The sequence below is a fragment of the Apiospora hydei genome (assembly GCF_038363865.1).
Source record: "Apiospora hydei strain CBS 114990 chromosome Unknown utg000006l_segment0_segment0, whole genome shotgun sequence".
Lineage (NCBI taxonomy): Eukaryota > Fungi > Ascomycota > Sordariomycetes > Amphisphaeriales > Apiosporaceae > Apiospora > Apiospora hydei.
This window is the reverse complement of record NW_027117365.1, coordinates 4855035-4877903: the sequence shown is the minus strand read 5'-3', so window position 1 is coordinate 4877903 and position 22869 is coordinate 4855035. Positions and strand designations below refer to the sequence as shown.

Genomic DNA, 22869 nt, shown 5'->3' with positions numbered 1-22869 from the left:
CGCAATAATTGGAGGATGTTGCATTGTATGCCGAGGGTGGCAGTCGTCATGGTGATCGATGTGCTATGTTTGGGTTCGATTTGGAAATTTGCATATGCATGGAGGGAGATACGGAGTCGTAACTCAACCGATGGACGAGGAAACACCAATGCCTCGCTTCCATGGTGAGCAGACCGCATTTCGCAATGCGCACTGCTTGCTGCTTGCTTGCCTAATTGAGCGTGCCTGGAGTGAGATGATGTATGTAAGACTTCTACGGCAGGAGCCACCTAGCCGCCGAGTCGTCCTTCCATTTCCGGACGAGACTGACTGCATGTGCTTCAAGGCGCCACGTGGTAGCCGCGTCGGTCGTGACTTGGAGTCTTGGACTTTGCAAGAAAATGTCAGGTAATGCAATGCTGATTACTGGGCCATCTACCGATTGGTAGTCGGGAAAGAACAGTACGACAGGGTTACACGATGTCTTATGCCAGGCATGAGTCAGTAATTTTGTCCTGGCCTCTCAGCAGTGGGGGCCTGCTGGCTGCATTGCTCAAGACGGCAATGACAAGGAAATGATCGGCCTCGACTCCGCTCCCGCCTGCTATTTTCAGCCCTACAGTTCAAGGATGAAGAGTCCCATCCCTATGCAAGTAAGCAGTCCTGTCATTCAATTGACGAAGATATTTACGACTCAACGCGGTCTTGAGACGCACGCATGCAGATGGAATTCAAAGGGCAACCACACGAAAGCCAGACATTTGCCGTCTCAATCAATCGGCTATCGGTCGTGTCAACGGGAATAACGATAGCCCAGTACACTACCCCTGACGGAAATGGGGCCCCCAAAATAGCATGCCAGTCTAACCGTTTAGTGTGTGGCCTAGGCCTTGGCACAGGTCCGATAGGCCCACGGAAGGATCGGGGGATTGGGCCCGGGGAGGCAGTGATTTCTGTAGCGACTAAGTGAAACGGGGGATTGGGATTGGGCCCTCCCCTGAATCCTCCAAAACATGCACTTACATATATTTGACTAAGCCAGAAGGACGGCGCATCTTCTCAACCATCGATCTACCTAATTGATGATTCATTCCATAATTGCTTAGATTCCCCAGTTGCCTGCCGACCAGAGCCTGCCCGTGGCCTAGGATGCGCGGCCATGACGATTAGATACATGCAACCCCCATTTTCGATTTGCTATTCTAGTAGCTGCTTTGACCATCCGTTCTGAGCTGGGCTTGCGATCGACCCCTGTTATTGCTTGCTTAGGTACATTTGCCGGCCTTGTTCATTCCGCCCCCACACCCCAACAAGCCTCTTGCTCTCTTCTGCCGGTACTTTACTGCAGTGCGGCCCAGCTGCGACTGCTGCGAAACGCCAGATTATGGAAGCTGCACCTCGACACAATGTCTTCTCTACGCCTCGTCTTGGTTGTCCCGAGTGATCTGAACGCTCCCGTGAGAGAGTATGATCGCTCTTCCCCGTACAAGAATCTAGTGCTCGCCAATGACGACACCGAAGATTGGTCGGCATGCGACGATGCCAAACTGCGGAGAAGAGTCCAGAACAGATTGAATCAGAGAGCAAAGAGTGAGTTTAGTCTTCCGCCCGATCAGTGGCTTCCATCTGTATATCTCATCTCTCTCTTATACGGCTCTATCCAGGGAAACGCAAAGACGTGGACAAACCCGACCAGCCTACTAGAACAAAGCCAATAGCAGGCCAACCGCCAAAGTCAATTGCGCCGGGTACTTCAGCCAATGATGGCGTTATCGAAATTCCCCGAAGTGTTGACCACCTTCGAGGGCTCTCACCATCACTCGAGTCTCCCATTTGTCGGAAGATGTTCTATACGGGTATGTTACCTGCAAGCCTCAACCACGACGCAGCAACAACAACACCTTCTTACGAGACCATCCAGCGTATACGACAGTATGGCCCTCGGTTCTACCTGGCGGCGGAAAGGCTCTACTTCAAAGTTGTCTTCAGGACCCTCTGCTGATGGATGCGACACTGGCGCGATTGGCCAAGGTTCTCATGGCCCGCACACAGAACCAGGAGAACATACAGCTGCTGTGCGAGACCCAGTCACGCATAATACCCCGCATACGTGAAGACGTTGCCAAGAAGCGCTTCTCGGACACGGTACTCACCACCATGATGACCATCAGTGCAGAGACGGCCTACGATGCGACAACCCAAGAGAACCTCAAGCTCTTCGCGACTGGTTTCATCATTAAGCTCGGCGCTCTCGAAGTGCATGGTTGCTTGACCTACGACACCAAACAATACGATCTTTACCGGAGACTCGTGGTGGACCGTGGAGGCATCGACTCTTTCGTCATCCCTAACAACCGCGAGTATGTACTCATGATGGACTTGCTCCATGTTAGTCGGACACTCTCGAGGCCCAACTTCGAATTGCCCCGGCTCTACCAAGACGCCATCTGCACCAAGTTTCGCGAGGCACGACCGCCGGACCTCGAAGTCGACGCATTCAGCGTGGCGGATGGGAAGCTAAAGGAGGCGCTGCTGGACACGAAGTTGGCTTGCAGCCTATTCGATCAATTCGTCACTCAGCCCGACGCTAGACTCGGCGCCGTCGTATCGTACCGCAACCTTCTACTGCATCGCCTGCTAAGTCTCCCCCGCGATGTCCCAGCGTACGAGATCTGCCGTCTCGCCATGCTGGTGGTAGCCTTCGGTTCGACGTACCCCATGCCCATCCTCGAACCCAGTCGCATCGCCGCACACGCACTGGCCGCGCGCGTCGTCGACCCTATCTACACTGCTGGCAAGGACGATGCACTCCTCTTCTGGGCCTGCGTCTTGGGCATGATGGCGGTCGCGACGCGTGGCGGTGCCAACCCCTCCGAGTTGGTGTATCGACAAATTTTGACTTCGCTCATCGCCCGCCTCCAGCTTACGAAGTGGGAGGAGGCTAGGACACTGCTGAAACGCTACATTTGGCCCGAAACTATATGCGATGGTGGCGGTCTCACGATCTGGCTGCGGTGCATGGCCGGAATCTCTTCGGCCCTTATTATGACATGATCATACTTCTCTTAGCCAAATACCCTCAAGTCCACGATGTCATTGCCCAATCCAACATCGACTACAGAAAGGAACTTAGCCTTCTTGTCGAACTGTACCATTCAATACATGTCACGCATGCACCAGTCCATTTGTGCGTTCAATTTTATGTTTATGTCCTGCATTGACTACCTTTCCCGTGTTTCTCGTTTCTACTAGGTGACCAACTAACTCTCGTATCGGAAGTAGCTGCCATGCGTTCAATTTACCAGCCACAGGCTCACATGTATCATCCACACTTTCCTTGTCCTGCCCGTCCAACTGCTCAAACTCCGTCTTCTTCTGCTTTCTCTTAGCAGCACGCTGCTTATTCTTGGAGAAGACGTCGAAAAGGGCGCGACAGATTTGTCGAAAAGGGCGCGACACACTTGCCAAAATGGGCGCGACAAAATCGCCAAAAAGGGCGCGACAAAGTTGTCGACATGCTCATTGACGGCGGTTACGGCAGACAAGGAAGCTTCCTCATCACCAGCAGTCACACGCTTTTGCTAAGTCTCAAGCTTGACGCTGGGCATCCCGCTCTTCTTGTACGCATCATTGGTATGGGCGACCCCGCTCTCAGAAGCACCATTCGTCGCCGGTGCAGCACCACCGATCTGTTTCGACTGCTTGAGATGGCTGACCCTGGTCAGGGAATTGCGCATTTGCTGGGGACATGCGTATAGACGGCGAGAGCACACGGCCGTTTTCAGCTAAACGGGACAGGCGCACCTTAGCCATCAAGCGGGTCACCCGCATATTTCTCCTCCAGTGAGGAGATAAAGAGAACCCCATATTTCACTCTCCGGAGCACGATTCATCAATACCTGCGGCTTCTCGGGCCATGGCGGCAGCTTCACGGGCCGGTCTGTTTCGACTGCTTCAGAGATGGCTAATTCAGATCAAGTGATCGGGCATTCGCTGGGACGGTGGGCATAAGCGGCGAGAGCTCCGACCGTTGCTGTCGAGGCGGGAGGGAGCAGTCTGGCTATTCGAAGTAATACCGCCGCTTGCGTCTCTCTTTCAGTGAAGAGATCAAGAGAATCACATTCCCGTCCCCCTTCGTTCCCCTGAGCACGATTCGTCAACGCTGCGCAGCCTTTTTGCTCATAGCGTTGCTTCACGGGCCGGCCTGTTTGGGCTGCTTCAGAGATGGCTGTCCCTGGTCAGGGAATTGGGTACTGCCTCAGCAAGGTCGATCGACACCGTCGTATATTATCTGTACCCTCGCCTCCCTCTATCTCGATCGCAGAGACGGGCGAAGAACGCGATTCAGCGGGCGGAGAATGATAACGGCCGAGTCAGTAACGCATTTGAGCGCGTATAGCGCCACGAAGACCGAGTTTCGAACGAGGAGTAAAGTAACGTGTCGACATGGGATGCACAGTCAGCGCTGACGCCGTAAACCCAGAAGCACGAGTCGAAGCGCGGTGGTTCACTGGGCCCGATGAGGGTGTCAACCCAGGCCGCCTCGAGTTGCACATTATACGCCAACTCTGGGATTAGCGTGATGATGTGCTCGTCCGGGATTGTGTGTGCATCGGTGCTGCTCTCGTTGGGGAACGGGGCCAGGTGCAGCGGTGCCTCAGTGAGGACGCTGTGTCTGTATTGACAAGTTAGCTTGCGAAAGTCGAGGCCTGTGGAATTAATAAAGAAAAGAGCTGTGGCAACTCGAGGGATACCACGTGGGACAGAGGCTCTGGGGATATGGTGAAGGATTGTGAACTGTGTTCGGTGTTGGAAGGTGCGTCACATACCTTATCAAAGTGCTTTGGGTATTGGTCCAACTCCTTTCCGGCGACGACGGAGGCTGGCATTGAGCTCTGCAGCTCGGATCCTTCTTGGGATCTTGCTCAGGGCCACGGTCCGATCTTCTACACCAGAGGTGTGCAACCTTAGCAGGCCAGCAACGACAATAACTTCTTTCACGGAGCGAGCGAAGCCCATGCTCAATGAGCTGGCAGGCTGACAGGATTGGAGTCTGGTTAGCCAGCCAGAATACTCCACGAGAGGTGCTGGTCTCTTCGGATCGTCCCTTCGATGGACTGCTATCACCAAACAAGATCTCCCAGCGTCAACCAACACCCGTGTAACCAAAGCCCCGAAGGGGATTTACCATACTCGCGACTTGGGTCAACATGTATATACCAACACTCTGCTACCCAGCGTGAGAGCCAGGACGTTGTCGGACTCCTCATCACTCCCTTCGCTCAAGTGGGTGTTGCTCAGAGCCATACGTCAGCTTCTCAAGTGAGGTGGGCAGCCGCTCGGTCTCGCCGTTCGGGCCTCTCTTTTTCGGCGAAACTGCCATCGACGACCGCAGGAGAAGAGAGAACAGCGGCGGCGCCGGGAAGTTTGTCGATCACATGGATTATCTCGGCTTCCTTGATGACAGCGCCGTAGATGCTGTCGTAGCGCAGCTTGCGGCGGGCGTTGACAGTTCCGGTAGATGGTGTCTGACTTAATGCTGTTGATGGCGAACGGCATTTTATCGATTCTGGCCATTGCGATATGGTTGTCGCTAACAAATCCGTTGCCTTGGAGCCCGTACGTCAGCTTCTCAACGTGAGGTGGGCAGTCTGGACAGAAAGCATGCGGGTAGCCAATGCCGCGGGCCTTCATCCTCTGTCTCAGGTCAGGACTGCTGTGGCGTCTGCAGCCCTCCCTCTATCTTCGCCTTCAACGCAGACGCATTTGGACATAACTGTGACCGGCCCAATTTGTCCCTCTTGGGCTACGGCCGCGTTATGGTGCCAGTTTGACACATGAGTTATCCAGCTCGGCGCCTGGGAAGAAACATATTGACGCTGAGCGTGTGGACCGGGGCGTCGTCAAAGCGGTCATTCATCATCATCGTTCCCCCGTCTGCAGTGCAGACGAGTCGATGACGCCTTCACCACTCTTGCTACTTCTAGGTCTTCACACAAATCCCTGTCCTCGAGTATCGAAGTGACGGTAGGCGCGGCATATACGGGCATCCACTGTCGCCGCCCCAGCCCCCAGACATACTTCCGGCAGTCCTGGTCTTGGTCTTTGGTTCGGAGCATTTGTCCAGATGCTGCGTCTAGCTCTCTCCCGGCGCTACTATATAGGGAACGTCAGTTTACTGGACTTGGATGGAATGATCTGAAGGACTTACATGGTGGCGAACAACGGCGCACCGTATTCTTGAACCGGTTTTGGCAAACCGAACAAGTGGCCAGCTGCTAAAAGATCGTTAGTATTCGGAGGCTTCATGACAGGGGTATTTTGACTCGCTCGTAGCATGTCTTCTTTTTCGGAAGAATTGCTCATGCTCTTGACCTTCCACTTGTCTCGGACCTTCGATACGTGATCGACCCGCAACTTTATCTGCTCATTCTCCGCCTCGAACATCGGGGACCATTGCACGCGGGGAGGCAGCACCATCGATCACCATACCCTTCAATGTGCTCATCGAAGTGCGAAAGCACCCTTCGTGGTTCCTGTTGAAGGGCAGTGCGTCCGCAATTTGTGCGCGCTTGTCGGCGAGCGCGATTGGACGATCGCATGCTTCTGGCTTGCCTGCGTGGAGGCCAGCCACACCGCACTGATGCGGCAGCGGCACCGGGAGGTGCATTCTGCCGAGGGAGACCCTCTCTTAGTACTGTTAAGGTATTTCGAAAATGGCGGCAAGCGCGGGGCGTGGCGACGGGTTCGGCGGAGGGGAGAACAAACCTCCACCGTTACCATGTACGCCACGCCCAACGCCAAGGAGACCAGCAAGTCACCGCGGCCATGCATCCAAGACGGTGCGCCTTGGTCGCATCTCCTGATGTACCAAGAGACTTGCGAACATCTCGCGAAGCCAGGGACTCTCTGGGCGACCTTGTTTTCTCTCTTGATCTGTTCAAGAGGACGGTGGGACATATCGCCAGGGAACCGCTCGTTGAGAGAGCCGCTTCGACCTAGACCGGACTTCATCGTGTTAGATCGCCGAGTTGGACGACGTGTACGTGAACTTGGTTGGACCAGGCTTTGAGTGCGGATAGGCTTGGGTTCGGGGAGAGTTATAGCCTGTTGCATAATACCCTGACGAGGACCGGGCTCCTGAGGTTGGGCTTGCTGGCGACGGGGCTTGCGTTCTCCGATAGCTTGCCTGTAATGCGACGGAGTTCTTCCTCTGCTCTGCTCGCTGGCCATTCTGTCCGGTTCTTTCTTCTTCTTCTCAATCCGTCTCTTTACTTCGATCCAGTGCCAAGCCACCTTCGCGAAGCCGTGGTCTCATCTACCGAGACACGCTTCGATGTCCCGTTGGAACCAGCATCTGCAGACTTGCAGTTGACACTCTTGGATCTTCGTGATCCTTGAGCATGCGGTGGAAGCGCACAACGTCAATGAACAAGTCATCCTCGTGGATGAAACTCGACTTGCTCTTTCGCTCACCAGATGAAGCAGCATTGCTTGCCTGCTTCCTTAGTGACATTGGGCCGAAAGCGACGTTCGAGGGCCACGGCCCGACCCAGTCGAACGGGATGCCGCGTGTGATCCCCCACCTCGAGCACGATTCTCAACAGGCATAGTACCTGTCCCCTCCAACAATCTTCTCTCTGCCCTCCTGTACTGAACTCGCAGAAGTTCTTGGAAGTAACCTCTCCTCCTCCATCTTCGCAAGGGTTACCCTCGCGTGGGCAGTGCAAACACCTTCTTTCTTAGAGAGATCCATCCAGTGAATTAATCTCGGACTCGCCGATGCCCTCATAGTCGTTCTCCTCGAAGTCGGCAGGTTTCGAGACATTTTCGCGGGCGGTATCACACTCCTAAGCGTCTGAAGAGCCCACGCCTTTCCAATGTACATCTCGAAGGGCTCTGGCGTCTCTGGGCTCCAGCCATCGTAGGCAATCGAGTGATTGCGGATACGAGGATCCGGCCGCATGGAGGCGACCAAGGGGACAAGTCGCTCGCGGGCAGCAACCAGGCACAGATGGTGATGGGCCATCTGCTCTCTCTCCTACGGCGCCTGCTTCTAGGCGGTACACAAGCAACCATATCTAGGATGGACGATGGACCTTCGGGTGCCTCTTCACCCCCTCCAGCTGCTCAACCAGGTGTTGTAGTCGCTGCTCTCGTCAAGGTTGACGTAAAACGACCAGTTCATGTGGACGAGCCAATCGGTCTCCGTCCGGTTGAGCTCTTGAACCGGGATCCCGCTCAGCTCAGGACGCGGCTTGTTGCTCAAGTTTCGCCGGAAAGATCATATCCCTCGCTGAACCCGAGGAATGCACTGCGGACTTGCCTCGCGTGGCAACTTTCCTTTCCTTCCTTTTTTCTTTTCTTTTCCCCTTTTCTTCCTCTTTCGCTATTCGACTCATACCGGCGCAGGCCAACAGAAGCAAGTGACTCAAAACCAAGCAAACTCAACACTCGCGTGGCAACGTGCTTCGAGTTCTTCTGGGCCTTTTTTGGTCGACTTGGTCGCAGCTGGCGCAAGAGATAGTCCAGGAAGCCTAGATGGAGATTATTAGCTAAACATCATCTTCGAAGCCAAGAGTTGGACGACTTACTCATGCACGGGGGCGGCACATACTTCTCCTGCTCTTCGGCCTCATTCAGAAGAAACTGCATCGTGTCCTCCGTACCATTGCCTTTCAAAATTCTGGGCATCTTGCGATCTGAACCGGTGCAGTCGCCCCGGGAGGACTCGAGGGTTTGGGCAATGTTTAGTTTCAAAGCCTCAACCTGGGCAAGAATCACGAGCGCTTTGACATCGACACTGCTCAGGTTTGCATTGGCAATGCGTCGCGATCGGGCCAGTGTCATCGCCATATGTGACCGTCATTATATCTTCCACGCCTATCATCCACGTCTTCGTCCTTCGTTGCTTAGACCTCAATGCTCAACTGGTTGTTGATCCCGATTTCAGTCGCCAATTCAAAATTACACCCAACTGGAGTCCTTCTTGAGGTAGCATCCTCCTCCTTGCTGTTCTGGGCATCTGACTCCAGAGTAACCTGGTTGGCCAAGTCAGATTCGCCAGACTGGCGCTGCGTGGGACCGGCAGCGCTGCCGACGTCATTCGAGTCTGTCGATAAAGCTGTGGATGACGTTGTGGATTGTGCGCTGCTTGGCACAGACTCGGCCGCCAACCCAATAATTGATCGTCATCGTCGTCGGCGTCGTCACCTTCTGTCTTCTCGTTATTGGAGTCGGCCATTTATGCTGCTGGTGGGCCGGAGACCCTGCCTCCAGCAGCCAAAACCGCTGCTAGCAGCTCGACACAGGAATTATCGAGCTTCTAGCAAAGAAGTTTCCTTTTCCCGTACAATCAAAGAAACGACACACCGTGCATGCCCCCAATCTGCTTCCAGCTAAAGCAACCTTAAGCTGCACGCCTCGCTCCCAGATGCTGCTGGCAAGCATAACGCCTCTCACATCCAATCAAGCCGGGCTTGCAAGTATCCGCCCAGCCCTGCTTCAAGCATTACACTGGCCCGGCCTAGACGAAAGAAACCCATATTGTCTGTATCTGGTCTCGAATCCCTAAGCTGGTGAGGATGCCGTATGCCTTGGTATTCAGCGCCTTCCGACTCATCGTCGTCCTCTTCAATCTCGATGAACCCGTTGCTGACCATACCACGGGAATACGCCTGCTTAATAATGGGCGCCGACTTTACCTTGCGGTAACGATGGGCAGATGCCAGGTTGGCAAGAGGAGGTCGATCCGTATAACAAGGGCACTGCTATATTCGTAGTACCCCCGGGCGTTTCGATACTTGAGGCTACACATACATACATATGTATATACGCCGTACGCCTGGTACGGAAGAGACCTCGCCTCCCACATCTGGAAAGCGCCGCCCAGGTCTGCGTTGACGGTCGCAGACGAAGCAGTTGGCAACTGCTACGCTGCTGCCCAGGGAATCGTACCTGTCGCTCCCAAGGCTTTCGGCGGAGAAAGAGACATCTTCGTCCTCATTCATCGTCTCACGATACCAAGGGTAAAAGGCCGTATCCTTGGTTTCTTCCTCCTTTCTCGTTGAAAGAAAAAGCGGTCGCGGTCGAACACGGTCGGCCTCGTTCGAACGAGTTCGCCCGAGGCGTTGCTGTTATAAAACGATAACACCGACTTCCGCGACTATCCCTGGGAAGGCCCTGCCTGCCGCATCCTTTTTCTCCAGTCGTGCCATATACTCAGACACTAAACTGCCGTCGGAGGCTGGCAGCGGCTCTGACGTGCAAATCGATCGTCAAATCTGCGCATGGGGGCGAAAGACTAATCGAAGACCCTTCACGGCCCATACGTATGTGACCAGAAAGAAACCCCTGAAGCAGAAAGAGCGTGGAGGTTTCACTAGGTAGATTGGGTTCTTTGAGCCTGTCGAAACGCTGTCAGTTCATTATACCGAGCTTCTTTGCCCAGGACGTCTTGCTTACCTATCACAACGGAGACCGGAAGCTCGTTCTCAAACGCATCCATCACCCATCCATACTTCCGGCAGTCCTGGTCTTGTGTCGTACCGGTTTTCTCGACCTGTTTCTTCTTTTGTGCAGAAGGCCCAGCCGCGCTTCAACGATGCAGGTCTATGGGCACCATGCGCTATGGCTGGCTGCATGACATGAAACAGCCGGTGGCTGTCACATACCCAAACCCATAGCGCTCCGGCACCGAGACCCAGTCATCAAGCCGTCAAGGGCAGAACCTGGAAGAGAACGCCGAGCATGCATGTGTGAATGCTGTGGAGCACTTGTCGGTCCTCAGCCTCCTCGTTCTCGCGGCGGATCTGCTCTTCCTCCTCGGGAGTGAAAGCATTCACAATGCGGGAAGCTATCACAGATAACCTGGTAACCTCAACTGCTGAGAGCATCCCGCCATACTCCCAGCACAAGCTAAGAGCTGGTGCTCATGGCGAGGTCTATGCCCAGATTACAGCATCCGGACCCAGTCCAATGCCTTTCTCAATCTCACCACTATCGCCTGTGGGCAGAGGAATGGCAAAGCTGATCCCCCGCAGAGGAGGGATCCGGGCAGCTTGAAAACACACTCGGTGTTCAAAATGACATGGAAAGCTGCTCATCCCGAAGCCGGAGACGATGACGTTCTGCTTAGCTTTGCCCCGGGTGACGACCGAGTACATTTGGAACGTCGGGATGGCGAGCTTCTCATCGGCCCTCTTGGGCGTATTCGTATTTGCCTTTGGTCCACGACGAACTAAGGAATACCACCCCTTGCGAGATCCAACAACCGGAGGCAGCTGGGAAACATTTGGTAAAAGAGTCGGCAATGAGACTGACTGCGCATCATCGCCGAATTGAGTTCCATGTGAAATGGCTCGACCTTTCAGTGACTTCTCGGCGACCTCAACAAGTCCTGAGGTCTCGGTTCTGGGCTTGAAGCTGCTGCTTCCTAGCTCCTGAACCCGAATCACTTGAAGTTCCGCAAGCGGCAAACATTGGCCACGACAGTTGGGAAGGCGAGCAGGCCCTTTGGCGAGTGCAAAGAAGGAATTGCGCCAGTGCTCAAAGAAGGTAAGCTGGCACCTATCTGTTCCATCAACACCAACCGGTTGTCTAAAGGTAGTCGCAGATTTCTCCGCTGGCGGTCCCCAAGTACGCGGCTGTGATGTGGTCGGCTTTATTCAACAGCGATTGCTGGTGATCCGAAGATACTGATGCTGTACCAGAACAGGAGCCCTAGACTATGGGGTTCCAACTAGGGAACGAACCAGTAACAAATCCCGGCTGCCAAAGGATCGGCTACCCAAACTTCAAAGGTTGCTAGATGAGCACCTTTCTTGCGCCCACCATCCTCAAGAATGCTTCTTCATCTGCTGCCCAGATGTGCTCATGGCAGAACCTCCCACCGGCAAGCCTGCATGCGAATTGAGGTTACGCTCGCTTGATCTAGATGTAGTAGACCTCTTTCCATCATCGAATCTGACTCCGGCATCCCCAGGTTCTTTGATAGGCAGGAACATGCTGTTTTTGTTCTTTTGCTTTTCGACTTATACCGGCAGGCCAGCAGCAGCAAGTGACTCAAAGCCGAGCACGCAAGCAGATACGCACTTTCACAGCAACCTAGACGGAACAATATCGAATCTGCCAAGCTATCCCTCGACTGGCGTGCCAAGCGATGCAGATACTCATTCTTGTGAGAACATGAGCCTCCCGTCCTGGACCGGACACGAAACCTCAAGGAACCTTGGCGAAGTCCCTGACCAGCACCTCTGCATGCAAATTGACGTTGCCTATCGGACCTGAGGGCAGCACACACCCGTGGTCCGGCTCTTTGAATGTTTGCCCGAGCCGGGTGATTGTGGTTCCTATGCATATCGTCCCTAAGCCGACTAACACGTAAACCCGCAGCCTGCCAGGGAAGCTCTGCTTGGGTAGTTGCGTGAGCGGTCGAGTGAGCCGCCAAAGCCGCCCGTGCATACGCAGATGTGGAATACAAAATCCCCGCAAGCGGATGGAGTCTCATGCAGTGACGACTAACCCAGCGCAGAGGCTTAGATCTTGATTAGATCAAGCTTGTCAAATGGGAAAGTCGCCATGACGAATCATTGACTCTCCACTGCGGCGGACTTCGCATCCCCATTCGCGTGAGGGGCTCCAATGCGAGCTTGCCAAGGAGAAGCAAGCAAGCCATGCATCCTATGGCCAGAGAGGATGTCTCGGGCGTCGGAGATCCCCGGTGACTGCTTCTTGCAGCCGCGACGGCTTGGGGCCGATGACTTCTATCCGAATCATTGGCTCTCAACTGCAGCGGATTCTCCAGCGCCGTTGGTGTGGAGGACCCCATGGTATGGGGACTCTGCCCCCTGGCGAGATGCACCACTTGTCGACGGTGCAACTTCTCCGTTCGTGGCGCCCACGTCCTTCCCGACGTCTGCCAAGAACGTGTCAGCTCGACTCTCAGATGCAGCGCAGTCGCGCCACCTGCCATCGATCTGCTGGCCTCTGTGGCCTGTGGAAGGCTTGCGTACAACCTTTCCTTTCCGGCCGCTCTTGCAGCGAAGGCAGCCACGAATTGCACTTGAAGCAGCATAATTTCTCTCTCCTGTAGTGATTTATCTGTTAGTCTTGTCAGAAAACCAAAGCATCCTAGTGCAAGACATCAAACTAACCAATAGTTTTGATGTCTGCTTTCGGGGTGTAGGAGATGGGAAACATACCGTTTCAACAGGTGCCACGACGTCTCGATCATGTCGCGACCGCACTGGCCCGTCGACCTCCTGGCAGTCGCGGGGCCAAGTCGGAGCGAGGAAAACCATTGCCGTTGCCGTTCCCACCGTCCTGGTCGTCGCGGTTCAGCAGACCCTTCATGGGACGGTCGGGGCAGGTGTTCTTGGACAGCCACTCGACGGGGAAGGTGCTCTGACGGGGAAGTTGCTCTGACATGTCGCGCGAGAAGTGGTAGTACCACTCCGGTTTGGCCAAAAAGAAGACCACGGAGGAAAAAATTCACTCCAAGGTTTCAAGGCTTTTAACAGCTTTCCGAAGTTTTTGTGGCCTCGCCAAAAACGTTTGGAAACTGTCACAACCAAAGGACCTTGCAGACTCTGATGACGACTTCGTCATATCGCCACTTGAGTAGGGTCTGCCAACCCTCGAAGATCACAAGACATGCGTGTGTCACAAAATCGAGTGACCTTGACTCAATTGATACACAAAACTGGACATCTGCGTACATAGGTTTTTCGGTCGCTCGTATCCTTGGTCACAGTCCATCGCTTGTCATCACAGGCGAATGCGTACATCCCATCTATTCTGCTTGAGGTATGTACACATTGAGCCGGAGTAGGTTGGTATTGCGCCATATCGTTTCCCAATGACTTGGCTGCACTCCTCGGCCCTTCATGTAGTAAAAGAAGTTGCCATGTCCATCATCTTCTGGCAAGTCGGATCGGCTATCAGGCTCATAGATATCCCCCAAGCCTCCATCGGGTTGAAGCCATAGTCACGGCATCTTTCCCAATTTCGGAAAAAGGCCGGGTTCGGGTGCCTAAAGTCTTCCTTTGAAGCGGTCATGGGACCCAATACACCCGTCTTCAAGTACTCCATCTGGCTGGAGCGCCACTCCTCCAAGACATGGAGGCAACTTTTAGATCCAATCGTTGAGACGACCAGTCGTTGTTGTGTCTCGTAGAGACCTTGTCTCCATGGCCCCTACTTCTTCCTCATCTAGGCAGGCCTTGAGATTGCGCGAGGCCAAGGTTGCATCGAAGGGACCTTCGTGATCGTTCGAGTGCCCAAGAATGTTGTCAAGCGTGTCAATCGGGTCAGCCCGAGGCTGAGTCGTCTTTCTCAAGTGAGGAAACTCTCAAAATTAGTACTGTTGAGGTTTTTCGAAGCCGGCGGCACCCCCTGCTGTACCAAGGGACTCGCGAACATCTCCTCAAGTGAGGACCTCTCTGGGCGGCCTTGTTCTCTTTCTTGATCTGCTCAAGAGGACTGGGGTTGCCGTACCCAGAGGGCACGGGCGCAGCCCATCTTTCGCCTTGTCGAAAGTCTCCCTTGAACTCGGATTCGGTACCGCAGCTTGTCCCGTTTGCCTTCTTTGGCAAGGCAAAGGACAGCCTGTGTAAGTGGAAGGAGGTCCCGGTTATCATGTCGTTCAAGAAGAAACCCTTCATTGTAAATAAGCTCATCCGGATTCACGGGGCGTCCATTTCGTCTTCTTCTGGCTGCTCGAGCTTCCAAAGTTCTTCTCGACCGATTATGATCTGCGGAGCAGACCATTCTGCGACTTCTGGCGTAGGGCAGCAGCTAACCACCGGCATGACCGGGACTGTTATTCAAGGAGTCAGTTCATCATCTCTATCAGAGCTCTTCCGCGTAGAAAGAAGGAAGGGATTTGTTGATTGAAACTTACCTTCGGGCCGGAAGCATGGACAGGAGGCTGGAAGTGGCGGGAAGTCCTGACCACAACCACCGTCACCACCAAATCTTCAGAAGCGACCACGAAGACATGGCATTTCCCTTCAGGTACTTGACCTCAGCGTCCAGCAGGGCTGTGTTCTTCTTGATATCTGCCGCGACTCGCGCCAGGTGCAAGGCCACGTTCTTGGCCTTTTCTAGGTCCACGGGGTTATGTCGAAGTAGACCTTGTGGGTGATCTGGTAGACCACCCAGGCAGCTACCTGGTAGCTACCCTGCCGTGGGATATCAATCGAGACCTTGAACTCGGAGTCAATCTTGCGCTTCGCCTCGCCATCGCGTCCAATCAGAGTTCGGTGCTTCTCAACTGGTTGCGTCGCCCACTTCAGAGACCTGGCTTGCTCGTTCCGGAAACCATGGCCTCGATGCTAGCAACAATATTGTCCACAATATCAGTACGGCCCTCAACCTTGATCGAGTTGCCATCGGCATCCTGCTTGGGAACCTGACAGGCACCCGGTATCCCCGCCAATACACCCGCCGGCTGCAAAGACCGCATTGCGGACATACAATACCCTTCTTGAACTCTGATTCGGTACCGCAGCTTGTCTCGTTTGCCCAGGGGCAAACCTTGCGTCCTTTTGACGCTTCTTCAGATCCAAGAAATGCCACACCGATCCAATTCGCGAACCTGCTCCCGTGGTGCTCGGAGAAGGCCGGGCCGCCGGTGTCGTTCGAGAAGGAACGCGGAATTCCCGCTGGCCATATCTACTACCTAGCAAAACCACAGCCAAGCAGATGCACTCGCTCTGCTGCTGCTGCTGGTAAGCTCAAGAATCTCACCAGCATTCAAAGCCATGATGTTGGCACGGAGTTGCCGGTTGGTTATTGGCGCAGCGTGCGATGATGCCGGTCTAGCAGGAGTGCCATGTGCCACTGAAGCTTCGTCTGGGCAGAATCAGCAGGGAAGGAAGACCCCATTTCCTCGTAACAGACCAACTCCTCTCCGGAGTGACATGGCGTGCCGAATTCGAAATCGGACAGGACAGGCGGTATTGACAGGCATGTCCATCCTTCCTTGTATATAGTCTTGCTGTATTTTACACACGGAACACGAAGTTTCTACTTGCAACCAAAATTCCTCGAGGGGTCGTCGTAATAGACGAGCAGAAGAAACATTAACGATGTTGGCTCTCATTTAGCTCAAGGTTGCCATCTTCTTCCACCAAGGGCTCAAGGCTTTCCCCGTAGTAAAGGGAAGATTGGTCGTCGTGATCGAACAACGTGAATGGGTGCTTGCCAGGCGTTCTAGGAGACAGAACAAACCAACTACCCTGGTGAGGTGAGGATATGGCCAACCTGCCTCTCCATACACCTGCTCCAACATTCTGGCCGAATGTCGATGTATAGTATCCTGGCCAAGATGGGAACGACTCTTGAACAAGATGCTTGAGATGGCCGATCTGGGACAGAGAATTGCCACCACGAGCCGTCCCAAGGAAGGAGGGGGAAGGCTACCGAGCTGAACAGAAAGTCAGCATTCTTGTCGGCAGAGAGCCCGCCTTGTCCTCCTGGTACTCCATCTGGCTGGAGCGCCATTCCGGATGAACCTGCTGTCCGAGGAGCTCTGCTGCGATGCCTTTTCGGCGGCGGCTGATGTTGTGCGCCCTCTGCAACACAGCACGACAGATAGGTATGTGACCTATCTCTGTGTCGCTTGCGAGGCTTTCGCGAGCGAACTTCCTCGAGAAAGGTCGAGCAAGATGCCCGACAGTCTCAACTTCGGAGATTGAATTGGTTCATGGCCATTGGAAGACAACCTGTGGGCATTCAAGACCACAATTGTCCCACGAGCGAGTCCTGTCATGTCAGGCTCGCGGGAGCTGCGGAAGCTTACGCTTCTTGTAGGCGCGGCGGATGCGAGTTGGTTTGATGCTGGTAAGATTGGCGTCTTTCCTCTCAACCTTGGTGGTCTCCTTCTTGACGGTGTTGCTGAGAGCACCACCGTTGCCGTTGGCCTTCAACAGGCGCTCGAATCTCTTGGTAATACCATGTCATGTGTATGGCGTATTGATGCCACAGATGACCAAATCGCGGATGGCGCCCTTCTGCAGCAAGCAAGCACAGGTTCTCCTTCCCTTGTAGGGTATATCTTCGCGCTTCTTGATGACATGGATGGGATCCCGAACCATCGCAACATATCTCTCGTCTTCTACTGCTTCTATCAAGTGGTTGTGGGGATATCCAGCAACCTGGTGCACAACCTGAGGCATGGCACCCATCTGGATTCGGCAGGCGTAACAGAGCACAAGCTCGTCATCTTATCGCGTCGTTCTTGCGGTTTTCTCGGGAAGAACGAGCGGCCGTTCTCGTCGTCTTCTCGGGAAGAACGGGCAGTCGTTCGCGTTGTCTTCTCGGGAAGAGCGGGCGCAGAACGCGATTGAGGTTCGGCCGTTCGCCTGCGACCGTCTGTCGACCGCCTGCCGTTCGAATACAATGGCTCTGGTAGGGATACGGAGAGAAGGAACAAAGGATACATATAACAGAGGCGTGCTGTTATATGAAGAGAAAGGGTGATTCCGAGAGATTGTGCCCGACCATATCGACACATGCTCTGCGGAAATATACGTGTCCGCAGCTCAGCACGCGCTTGTCGTCGCTGTTGGATCCTTCGATGTCTGTCTTTTCTATCGTACCGAGACAGAATTCGCGCTCTCTTGCCTTGACGCTGGGGATTTCATCTTCGCAGGGAATACAGGTCAAAGCATCTTGGCCATCCTCGGTTCGGGCCTTTGGGGCTGTCTCACATCAGCCATCGTAACTGGCCAACAGCGAAGCTGCAGTTGCTTGGTGATGGCCAAGAGGGACCCTGAGATCACCATCGTCACCTGCCTCCTCCATGTGGAAGCTGATTGCCTTCTTGGTGCCTTTGGGGGTATGTTGGAATGACTCAATGATTAATCCCAAGTCACCGAACCCTATATGCTTGTTAGAGACTGTAACACTTCGGAGAGGTTGAGTGAGCCGACTTACCTTGGATTTTGCTATTGATCTCATCCCCATCAAGTATTCTGATGGGTACGCCTGTTCGAGCAGCCCTTCATCACTTCAGCCTAGCTGCCCGGCCTCGTGGTGTTGATAGCAGGCGCCTTGTTGTCCATACAAGCACCCCTTACATGGTGCCAGATGCCTGGAATGGGCCGTGTAGAAAACCCTGACATCGACGTTTGCCTCCCTCCCTCTTTTATTGTTTTTGGTTTTTAGTTTTCGATGTTAAATCCGTTCGCGCCTTCTTTTCGTCTCTTTCTCGTCTTTTTCTCGTCTATTGTTTGTCTTTTTCTCGTCTATTTTTTGTCTTTTTCTCGTCTCATTTTTGTCTTTGTCCAACTCCTTGACCAGCGTCTGGTCTCCATCGGCTTCTCTTGGCCTAAACGCGAGCTTTGGATCTGTGGACTCCACACGTCAGTACTTCACACATGTGAGAAAGCTTGATGGGCCGGACTTACACTTTCTGAAGTGTCCTTGCGACAAACCCCTGCTTTGTCCTTGAAGAGCGTTCCGGTAGGCATTCCTGGTGCATGTGGGGAAACAAAGGAGAATGATGCCTTGTGAACAGCCTGGCGGTGATGTATGGTCATATCTTTGGTATATGCACTACACACCAGGCTCTGCGCTCCCCATAGCATTGGCTCGTCTCGTGAGAGGAATGATACAAACAGTATCATGAAGAGCAATCCAGCAAAAGTCACGAGACTCTTGCGGAACACGCGGGGCCTCTATCTCGCAGTCCAGTCTAGGTCGGGTGCTGGAAAGCCTTGGGGGCTATGATGACTTTGTAGTTCTGCACCTGATCCAGGGCGTTCAGGAAATTCATCAGCTTCTTTGTGAGGGGAGAGAGCTCCTTCAGTGAGGCCATTTGTAGTACTGTTAAGGTGTTTGCCGGAACAACAGCAGCCCCGGACCGCGACAGCCAGATCCAATGGAAGAGAAGAGCTCAAAGAGCATAGCCTCCCGTGACGGAGGGGTTGAGCCCGCCAATGTAGAGGGAAGCAGACGCCTGGCAGACAATGGCGTAAAGGACTTGGTGATATCACCTCGGCGGAGTTGAGCCAATTCGTCCATCGTCAACGCAGGGTGATGCTGACGCTGCTGAGCCTGAGCACCTTGTCCATTGTTCTGCTGATGGAGCGCCACAGTGGCTCCACAGAGAAGCATCTAATAGTACTGTTGAGGTATTTCGAGAACGGCGGCAGACCGCAGCAATCTCGCTGCCGCGCAGAGCACTCATCCTGCTGTCGGTCGTTCGACTCCTGGTTGACAGCGACATTCTCGATTGCGAACCAGTTGTTGTACGATGCATATGATTGATTTATATTTGCAAACAGTGGTGTGAAGGTCTTGGTCACACCACCTCGGCGGAGTTGAGTCAATTCGTCCATCGTCAACGCAGGGAGATGCTGACGCTGCTGAACTTGAGCACCTTGTCCATTGTTCGGCTGACTGGCCTGCTCGGGGGCCCCCAGAGGAACATCTCATAATTAGTACTGTTGAGGTATTTCGAAATCGGCGACAAACTCCACTGACGGAGGGGCCGAGCTCCGCCCGTGTAGAGGGATGCAGACCCCTGGGGTTGGGGAGTCTGGGTGGAGCTCGGAGTGGCGTCAGCGGTGTCGGCATCTTCGCCCTGGGCATCGCCAGCGACGTTGGTGTCGATGGCAGGTTGGTGGAGGTGTGGTATACCTCGGAGAGGCAACCGAAACGCAAGAAGTGAAAGCTGCTGCTGGGGCTTCCCGACAAATTTGCCCTCGACGGTGTCGAAGGCCGTGGTGAAAAATGTCCTCGATCATGTGGACAAAGCAGGGCTCTTTGTCTCCCAACTCATCGTAGAGTGTGCATAATGCCCAGGCGGTCGGGTGGCGATAGTGGCCCTCAGAGCTCATTCAGCGCCTGCCTCAGGATCTGTCGTCGTGGAAACTTCATCAAAAGATCTTCCTTGCTCAAAGATATCAAGCCCCCCAAAGTTTGACTCGACACAATGCCTTGGCCAGCGTCTTTTGCATGGGGCTCCATGCTATCTCGTTGCCGGTGACATTTGGCATCCTTGGCTTGATGCAAATGTGCTGGCGGCAGGAGCGCCATGGATGGCTAGGAGCAAGTCAAGTCGGGACTGCTCAGTCCAGTTGAATCGTGCGGTTTTGCCTTGTCCAACCATGGTGAAGGCGCACTCGTTCCAGAGGAACGAGCAGTCCTGCCTTGGCCGACCATGATGAAGGTAGCCATTACCAATTCGTATTGACGACTGTCCTTCTTAGGAGAGACCACCCAGTGTGGCAGTGGCTATTGGTGGCCATACTGAGGCGATGGCACCGAAGAATTCCTCCTCGTGCAGGTTTGGTCCCAGGAGAACTTCCTTCGTGAAGTTAGAGACCATAAAACCGCGTTCCTTGAGCAGCCACTTGCCTCCAAGCTAGAGTAGGTGTGGGGTGGCTTTTTTTGCTTGGAAGAAAGAATTCGTTCGAACGAGGTCGACCTCGTTTGACCGAGGCGGCTTTCTCTTTTAACAAGACAAGGGGAAGAAACTAAGATTAAGTTTCTTCAACTTTGGAGTCGTGATACTAAACGCCGCCGCTTGGCATCAATCCTCATGATTTGTGTGAAGGGGGAAGTGGATGTGAGAAACAGTCGGCGAGGTGGGAGGGAGTACCCTTTATATAAGATAGAGAAAAGGCCTGGCTGGTGAATACATCGGCAAATGGAGTCGTGAATGCACCTATAGCTGAAGGTGAATGCTTTAAGCTTTGAGGATTTAATACATCGACGACTGATGAAGGAATGAATGAAATTACCTCGAAACAGCTGGCTTCCAAGTGCCCGGACGAAGTCAATGGAAGCAGAACCCATTCTGATGACGTTGGCGGAATCCATGCAGAGATACATGAAGTCGCACCTGCCCCTTAGATGGCGAGGGCGCCAGTGTCACTGGCCAGGCGCTTGACGTCGCGGTAGCTGGGCAAGATGTTGGCCCAAAACATACTTGGCCCTGGCTTGACTTATGTGTTTGGTATAGCCCGGCCAACCTTCCTTGGGGATGTTGCGGAGCAACATCGTGGCAAACACGTCTGTAACCTCTAGGAGTAGAGGGCACCGAACTTGAAAGCGTTGGCAGCGCCACACTTGCAAGTGTCGCAGGTGATGCCGAGGCTGCAGTCAAGCAGGCGAAAGTGCTTCTTGCCTCTTACCAATATGCCAGCCTGAGAAGGAGTCTGCACGAAGGAGAAGCTGCGAGATCTTGCCCATGTCGACAAGAGTCGAAAAGGACGATCCCTCTTGACCTTCAGGTGGTACAAGCAGGGCCGCAAGGTGTCGATGGGGTACGGGGCTGCCTTGGCATACTTGCTGACAGGAAATACCAGGTGAGCTTCAACAGAGAGAAGCTTCCTCTGGTCGTGTTTGACAGAACAGACCCACAAACAGACTGGGACCGCTTGTGGGAGTTGGCATTGCTGGTCTTTCGCTTTACAACCAGTTTGCTGTTGCCATCTTCCTCCGGCATATAGTTGCTGATGTTAGACACCATTCAAATGTCGGCGATCTGTGTCAAACGGCTCTGGTCCATCTCACTCTTCAAGTGAGCGACAATCTCCTCGACCTGCTTGGTCTTTTCTTCCGACATGTTCATGCTAGGGGTAGAAACAGAAAGCGAAGGTCGAAGAGCGATATGCTCAGTGGTATAACCACTGCCACGTTTGCTCAGTAGCCAGGCGGGCACAGCAGATGCCATTGAGAACTGTGCGACCAATGGCGCTCTCGTCGTCTTCGCTCTCGTCGTGGTAGGGTCGCTTCTTTACACCTCTTTGGTGAACTTGCATAGAGTTCGCAAGCAACAACAGGAATCTGCACTCAATGCCTGAGCCGTTGGTGAAGACCTCAAGCACTTGAAGATACTTTGCGAAAATGTGTGGCAAGTCATCGAGAATCAATCTCGACATCGCTATCTTCGCCGCTTGCAGGCTGGCGCAAAGCAGCAATGTTGGACTCATGGGTAAAGATGCCGACGCTGGGAATGTCAATTAGTATGCTGTCTAGTAGTGGTTGTGGTTGGTCTGGATCTTACATTGCTCCCAAGGACGGTCATGACTGCAGCCTTGAACTCCTCGTTGTTGAAGATCCAGTCGTATTGGTGAAGCTTCTTGGAGTTGAAGCGAACCGCGAGCTGATTGATGATCCCGAAGTTCTAGGCCAGCAGAATGCAAGGCCCAAACCAGGAAGAGAACAATCACCGGGGAGAAGGTAATCGACCTCATGGTCTCCGAGTCATCTTGCTTGCATGCACTGACTGACTTCCATCTTTTGGGTTTGGTTCTGCATTTTCCAAAACAAAAGCAAATGTTGCGTGGTATTGGGAGAGATGACAAGGGGACGGACCAGTATGGGAACGGCCGGTGAAGGGAGGGTGCGGTCCGGGAGGGAAGCGATTAAAGTGGAGTACCCCGAGAAGGGCGGTTCGGAAGGATAACGGCCGGGGCGGTAAACAGACCGGGCAACAAACGGACCGGGCGGTAAACAGACCGGGCAACAAACGGACCGAGAAGGGTACGGACCGAGAAGGTAACGATCCGAGAAGGGAACGGAACGTGACGAGAAGGGGATGAAACGAAAAATGGGCGTTTTGGTAACTTGGGGGTATAATTCATGGGGATCTTGGTGATTGTGCACAGAATTAAGCCGAAATACTCAGTCTTCTCTGTTACCTTATCTTGGATGACGGGGAGTCTTGCGGCTCGAAGGGCAGGAGGCGCGAGCGCATCGTGGTCTAGAAGTTGACAGTTAATAACGTGTACTTGACAAGAGAAGCAAGATAGGTAAATGATAATGGAAGCTGCTCAGAGATATATACATACCGTTGTTGCTCGCCATCGTTGCCCTCCATTATTGCGAGTTTGTCAGTTCAGGTCCTTCATCTGATCTTGGAAGTCTACCTTT

At 53.7% G+C, this 22869-nt stretch overlaps 10 protein-coding genes across 10 annotated transcripts; 2 read left to right on the top strand and 8 right to left on the bottom strand.

Moving 5' to 3' along the window:
* Nucleotides 1-1385: 1385 nt before the first annotated feature.
* Nucleotides 1386-3033, top strand: PG997_008786 (uncharacterized protein; the record flags this gene model as incomplete). Its single annotated transcript, XM_066813101.1, has 3 exons — nucleotides 1386-1569; nucleotides 1644-1835; nucleotides 1901-3033. The coding sequence occupies 3 exons, from the start codon at nucleotides 1386-1388 to the stop codon at nucleotides 3031-3033; spliced, it is 1509 nt and encodes a 502-aa protein (XP_066668443.1).
* A 1290-nt stretch (nucleotides 3034-4323) lies between these two features.
* On the bottom strand, nucleotides 4324-4868 carry PG997_008785 (uncharacterized protein; the record flags this gene model as incomplete). Its single annotated transcript, XM_066813100.1, has 2 exons — nucleotides 4324-4635; nucleotides 4809-4868. The coding sequence occupies 2 exons, from the start codon at nucleotides 4866-4868 to the stop codon at nucleotides 4324-4326; spliced, it is 372 nt and encodes a 123-aa protein (XP_066668442.1).
* Nucleotides 4869-5297: 429 nt separating this feature from the next.
* On the bottom strand, nucleotides 5298-7212 carry PG997_008784 (uncharacterized protein; the record flags this gene model as incomplete). Its single annotated transcript, XM_066813099.1, has 5 exons — nucleotides 5298-5507; nucleotides 5961-6135; nucleotides 6191-6372; nucleotides 6425-6619; nucleotides 6748-7212. 5 exons carry the CDS (start codon nucleotides 7210-7212, stop codon nucleotides 5298-5300), a joined length of 1227 nt encoding a protein of 408 aa, XP_066668441.1.
* A 1032-nt stretch (nucleotides 7213-8244) lies between these two features.
* PG997_008783 (uncharacterized protein) lies at nucleotides 8245-8829 on the bottom strand (the record flags this gene model as incomplete). The annotated part of the gene is made up of 2 exons (XM_066813098.1): nucleotides 8245-8293; nucleotides 8597-8829. The coding sequence occupies 2 exons, from the start codon at nucleotides 8827-8829 to the stop codon at nucleotides 8245-8247; spliced, it is 282 nt and encodes a 93-aa protein (XP_066668440.1).
* Nucleotides 8830-8891: 62 nt separating this feature from the next.
* On the bottom strand, nucleotides 8892-9973 carry PG997_008782 (PHD-finger domain-containing protein; the record flags this gene model as incomplete). The annotated part of the gene is made up of 5 exons (XM_066813097.1): nucleotides 8892-9103; nucleotides 9352-9377; nucleotides 9442-9746; nucleotides 9803-9873; nucleotides 9937-9973. The coding sequence occupies 5 exons, from the start codon at nucleotides 9971-9973 to the stop codon at nucleotides 8892-8894; spliced, it is 651 nt and encodes a 216-aa protein (XP_066668439.1).
* A 715-nt stretch (nucleotides 9974-10688) lies between these two features.
* On the bottom strand, nucleotides 10689-11938 carry PG997_008781 (uncharacterized protein; the record flags this gene model as incomplete). The annotated part of the gene is made up of 3 exons (XM_066813096.1): nucleotides 10689-10834; nucleotides 10976-11577; nucleotides 11871-11938. 3 exons carry the CDS (start codon nucleotides 11936-11938, stop codon nucleotides 10689-10691), a joined length of 816 nt encoding a protein of 271 aa, XP_066668438.1.
* Nucleotides 11939-12752: 814 nt separating this feature from the next.
* On the bottom strand, nucleotides 12753-13407 carry PG997_008780 (uncharacterized protein; the record flags this gene model as incomplete). The annotated part of the gene is made up of 2 exons (XM_066813095.1): nucleotides 12753-13066; nucleotides 13239-13407. 2 exons carry the CDS (start codon nucleotides 13405-13407, stop codon nucleotides 12753-12755), a joined length of 483 nt encoding a protein of 160 aa, XP_066668437.1.
* Nucleotides 13408-14110: 703 nt separating this feature from the next.
* Nucleotides 14111-14642, bottom strand: PG997_008779 (uncharacterized protein; the record flags this gene model as incomplete). Its single annotated transcript, XM_066813094.1, has 2 exons — nucleotides 14111-14238; nucleotides 14399-14642. 2 exons carry the CDS (start codon nucleotides 14640-14642, stop codon nucleotides 14111-14113), a joined length of 372 nt encoding a protein of 123 aa, XP_066668436.1.
* Nucleotides 14643-16751: 2109 nt separating this feature from the next.
* PG997_008778 (uncharacterized protein) lies at nucleotides 16752-17330 on the top strand (the record flags this gene model as incomplete). Its single annotated transcript, XM_066813093.1, has 1 exon — nucleotides 16752-17330. One exon carries the CDS (start codon nucleotides 16752-16754, stop codon nucleotides 17328-17330), a length of 579 nt encoding a protein of 192 aa, XP_066668435.1.
* A 3684-nt stretch (nucleotides 17331-21014) lies between these two features.
* PG997_008777 (uncharacterized protein) lies at nucleotides 21015-22803 on the bottom strand (the record flags this gene model as incomplete). Its single annotated transcript, XM_066813092.1, has 6 exons — nucleotides 21015-21304; nucleotides 21508-21566; nucleotides 21622-21830; nucleotides 22001-22099; nucleotides 22638-22699; nucleotides 22788-22803. The coding sequence occupies 6 exons, from the start codon at nucleotides 22801-22803 to the stop codon at nucleotides 21015-21017; spliced, it is 735 nt and encodes a 244-aa protein (XP_066668434.1).
* Between the last annotated feature and the right edge of the window lie 66 nt (nucleotides 22804-22869).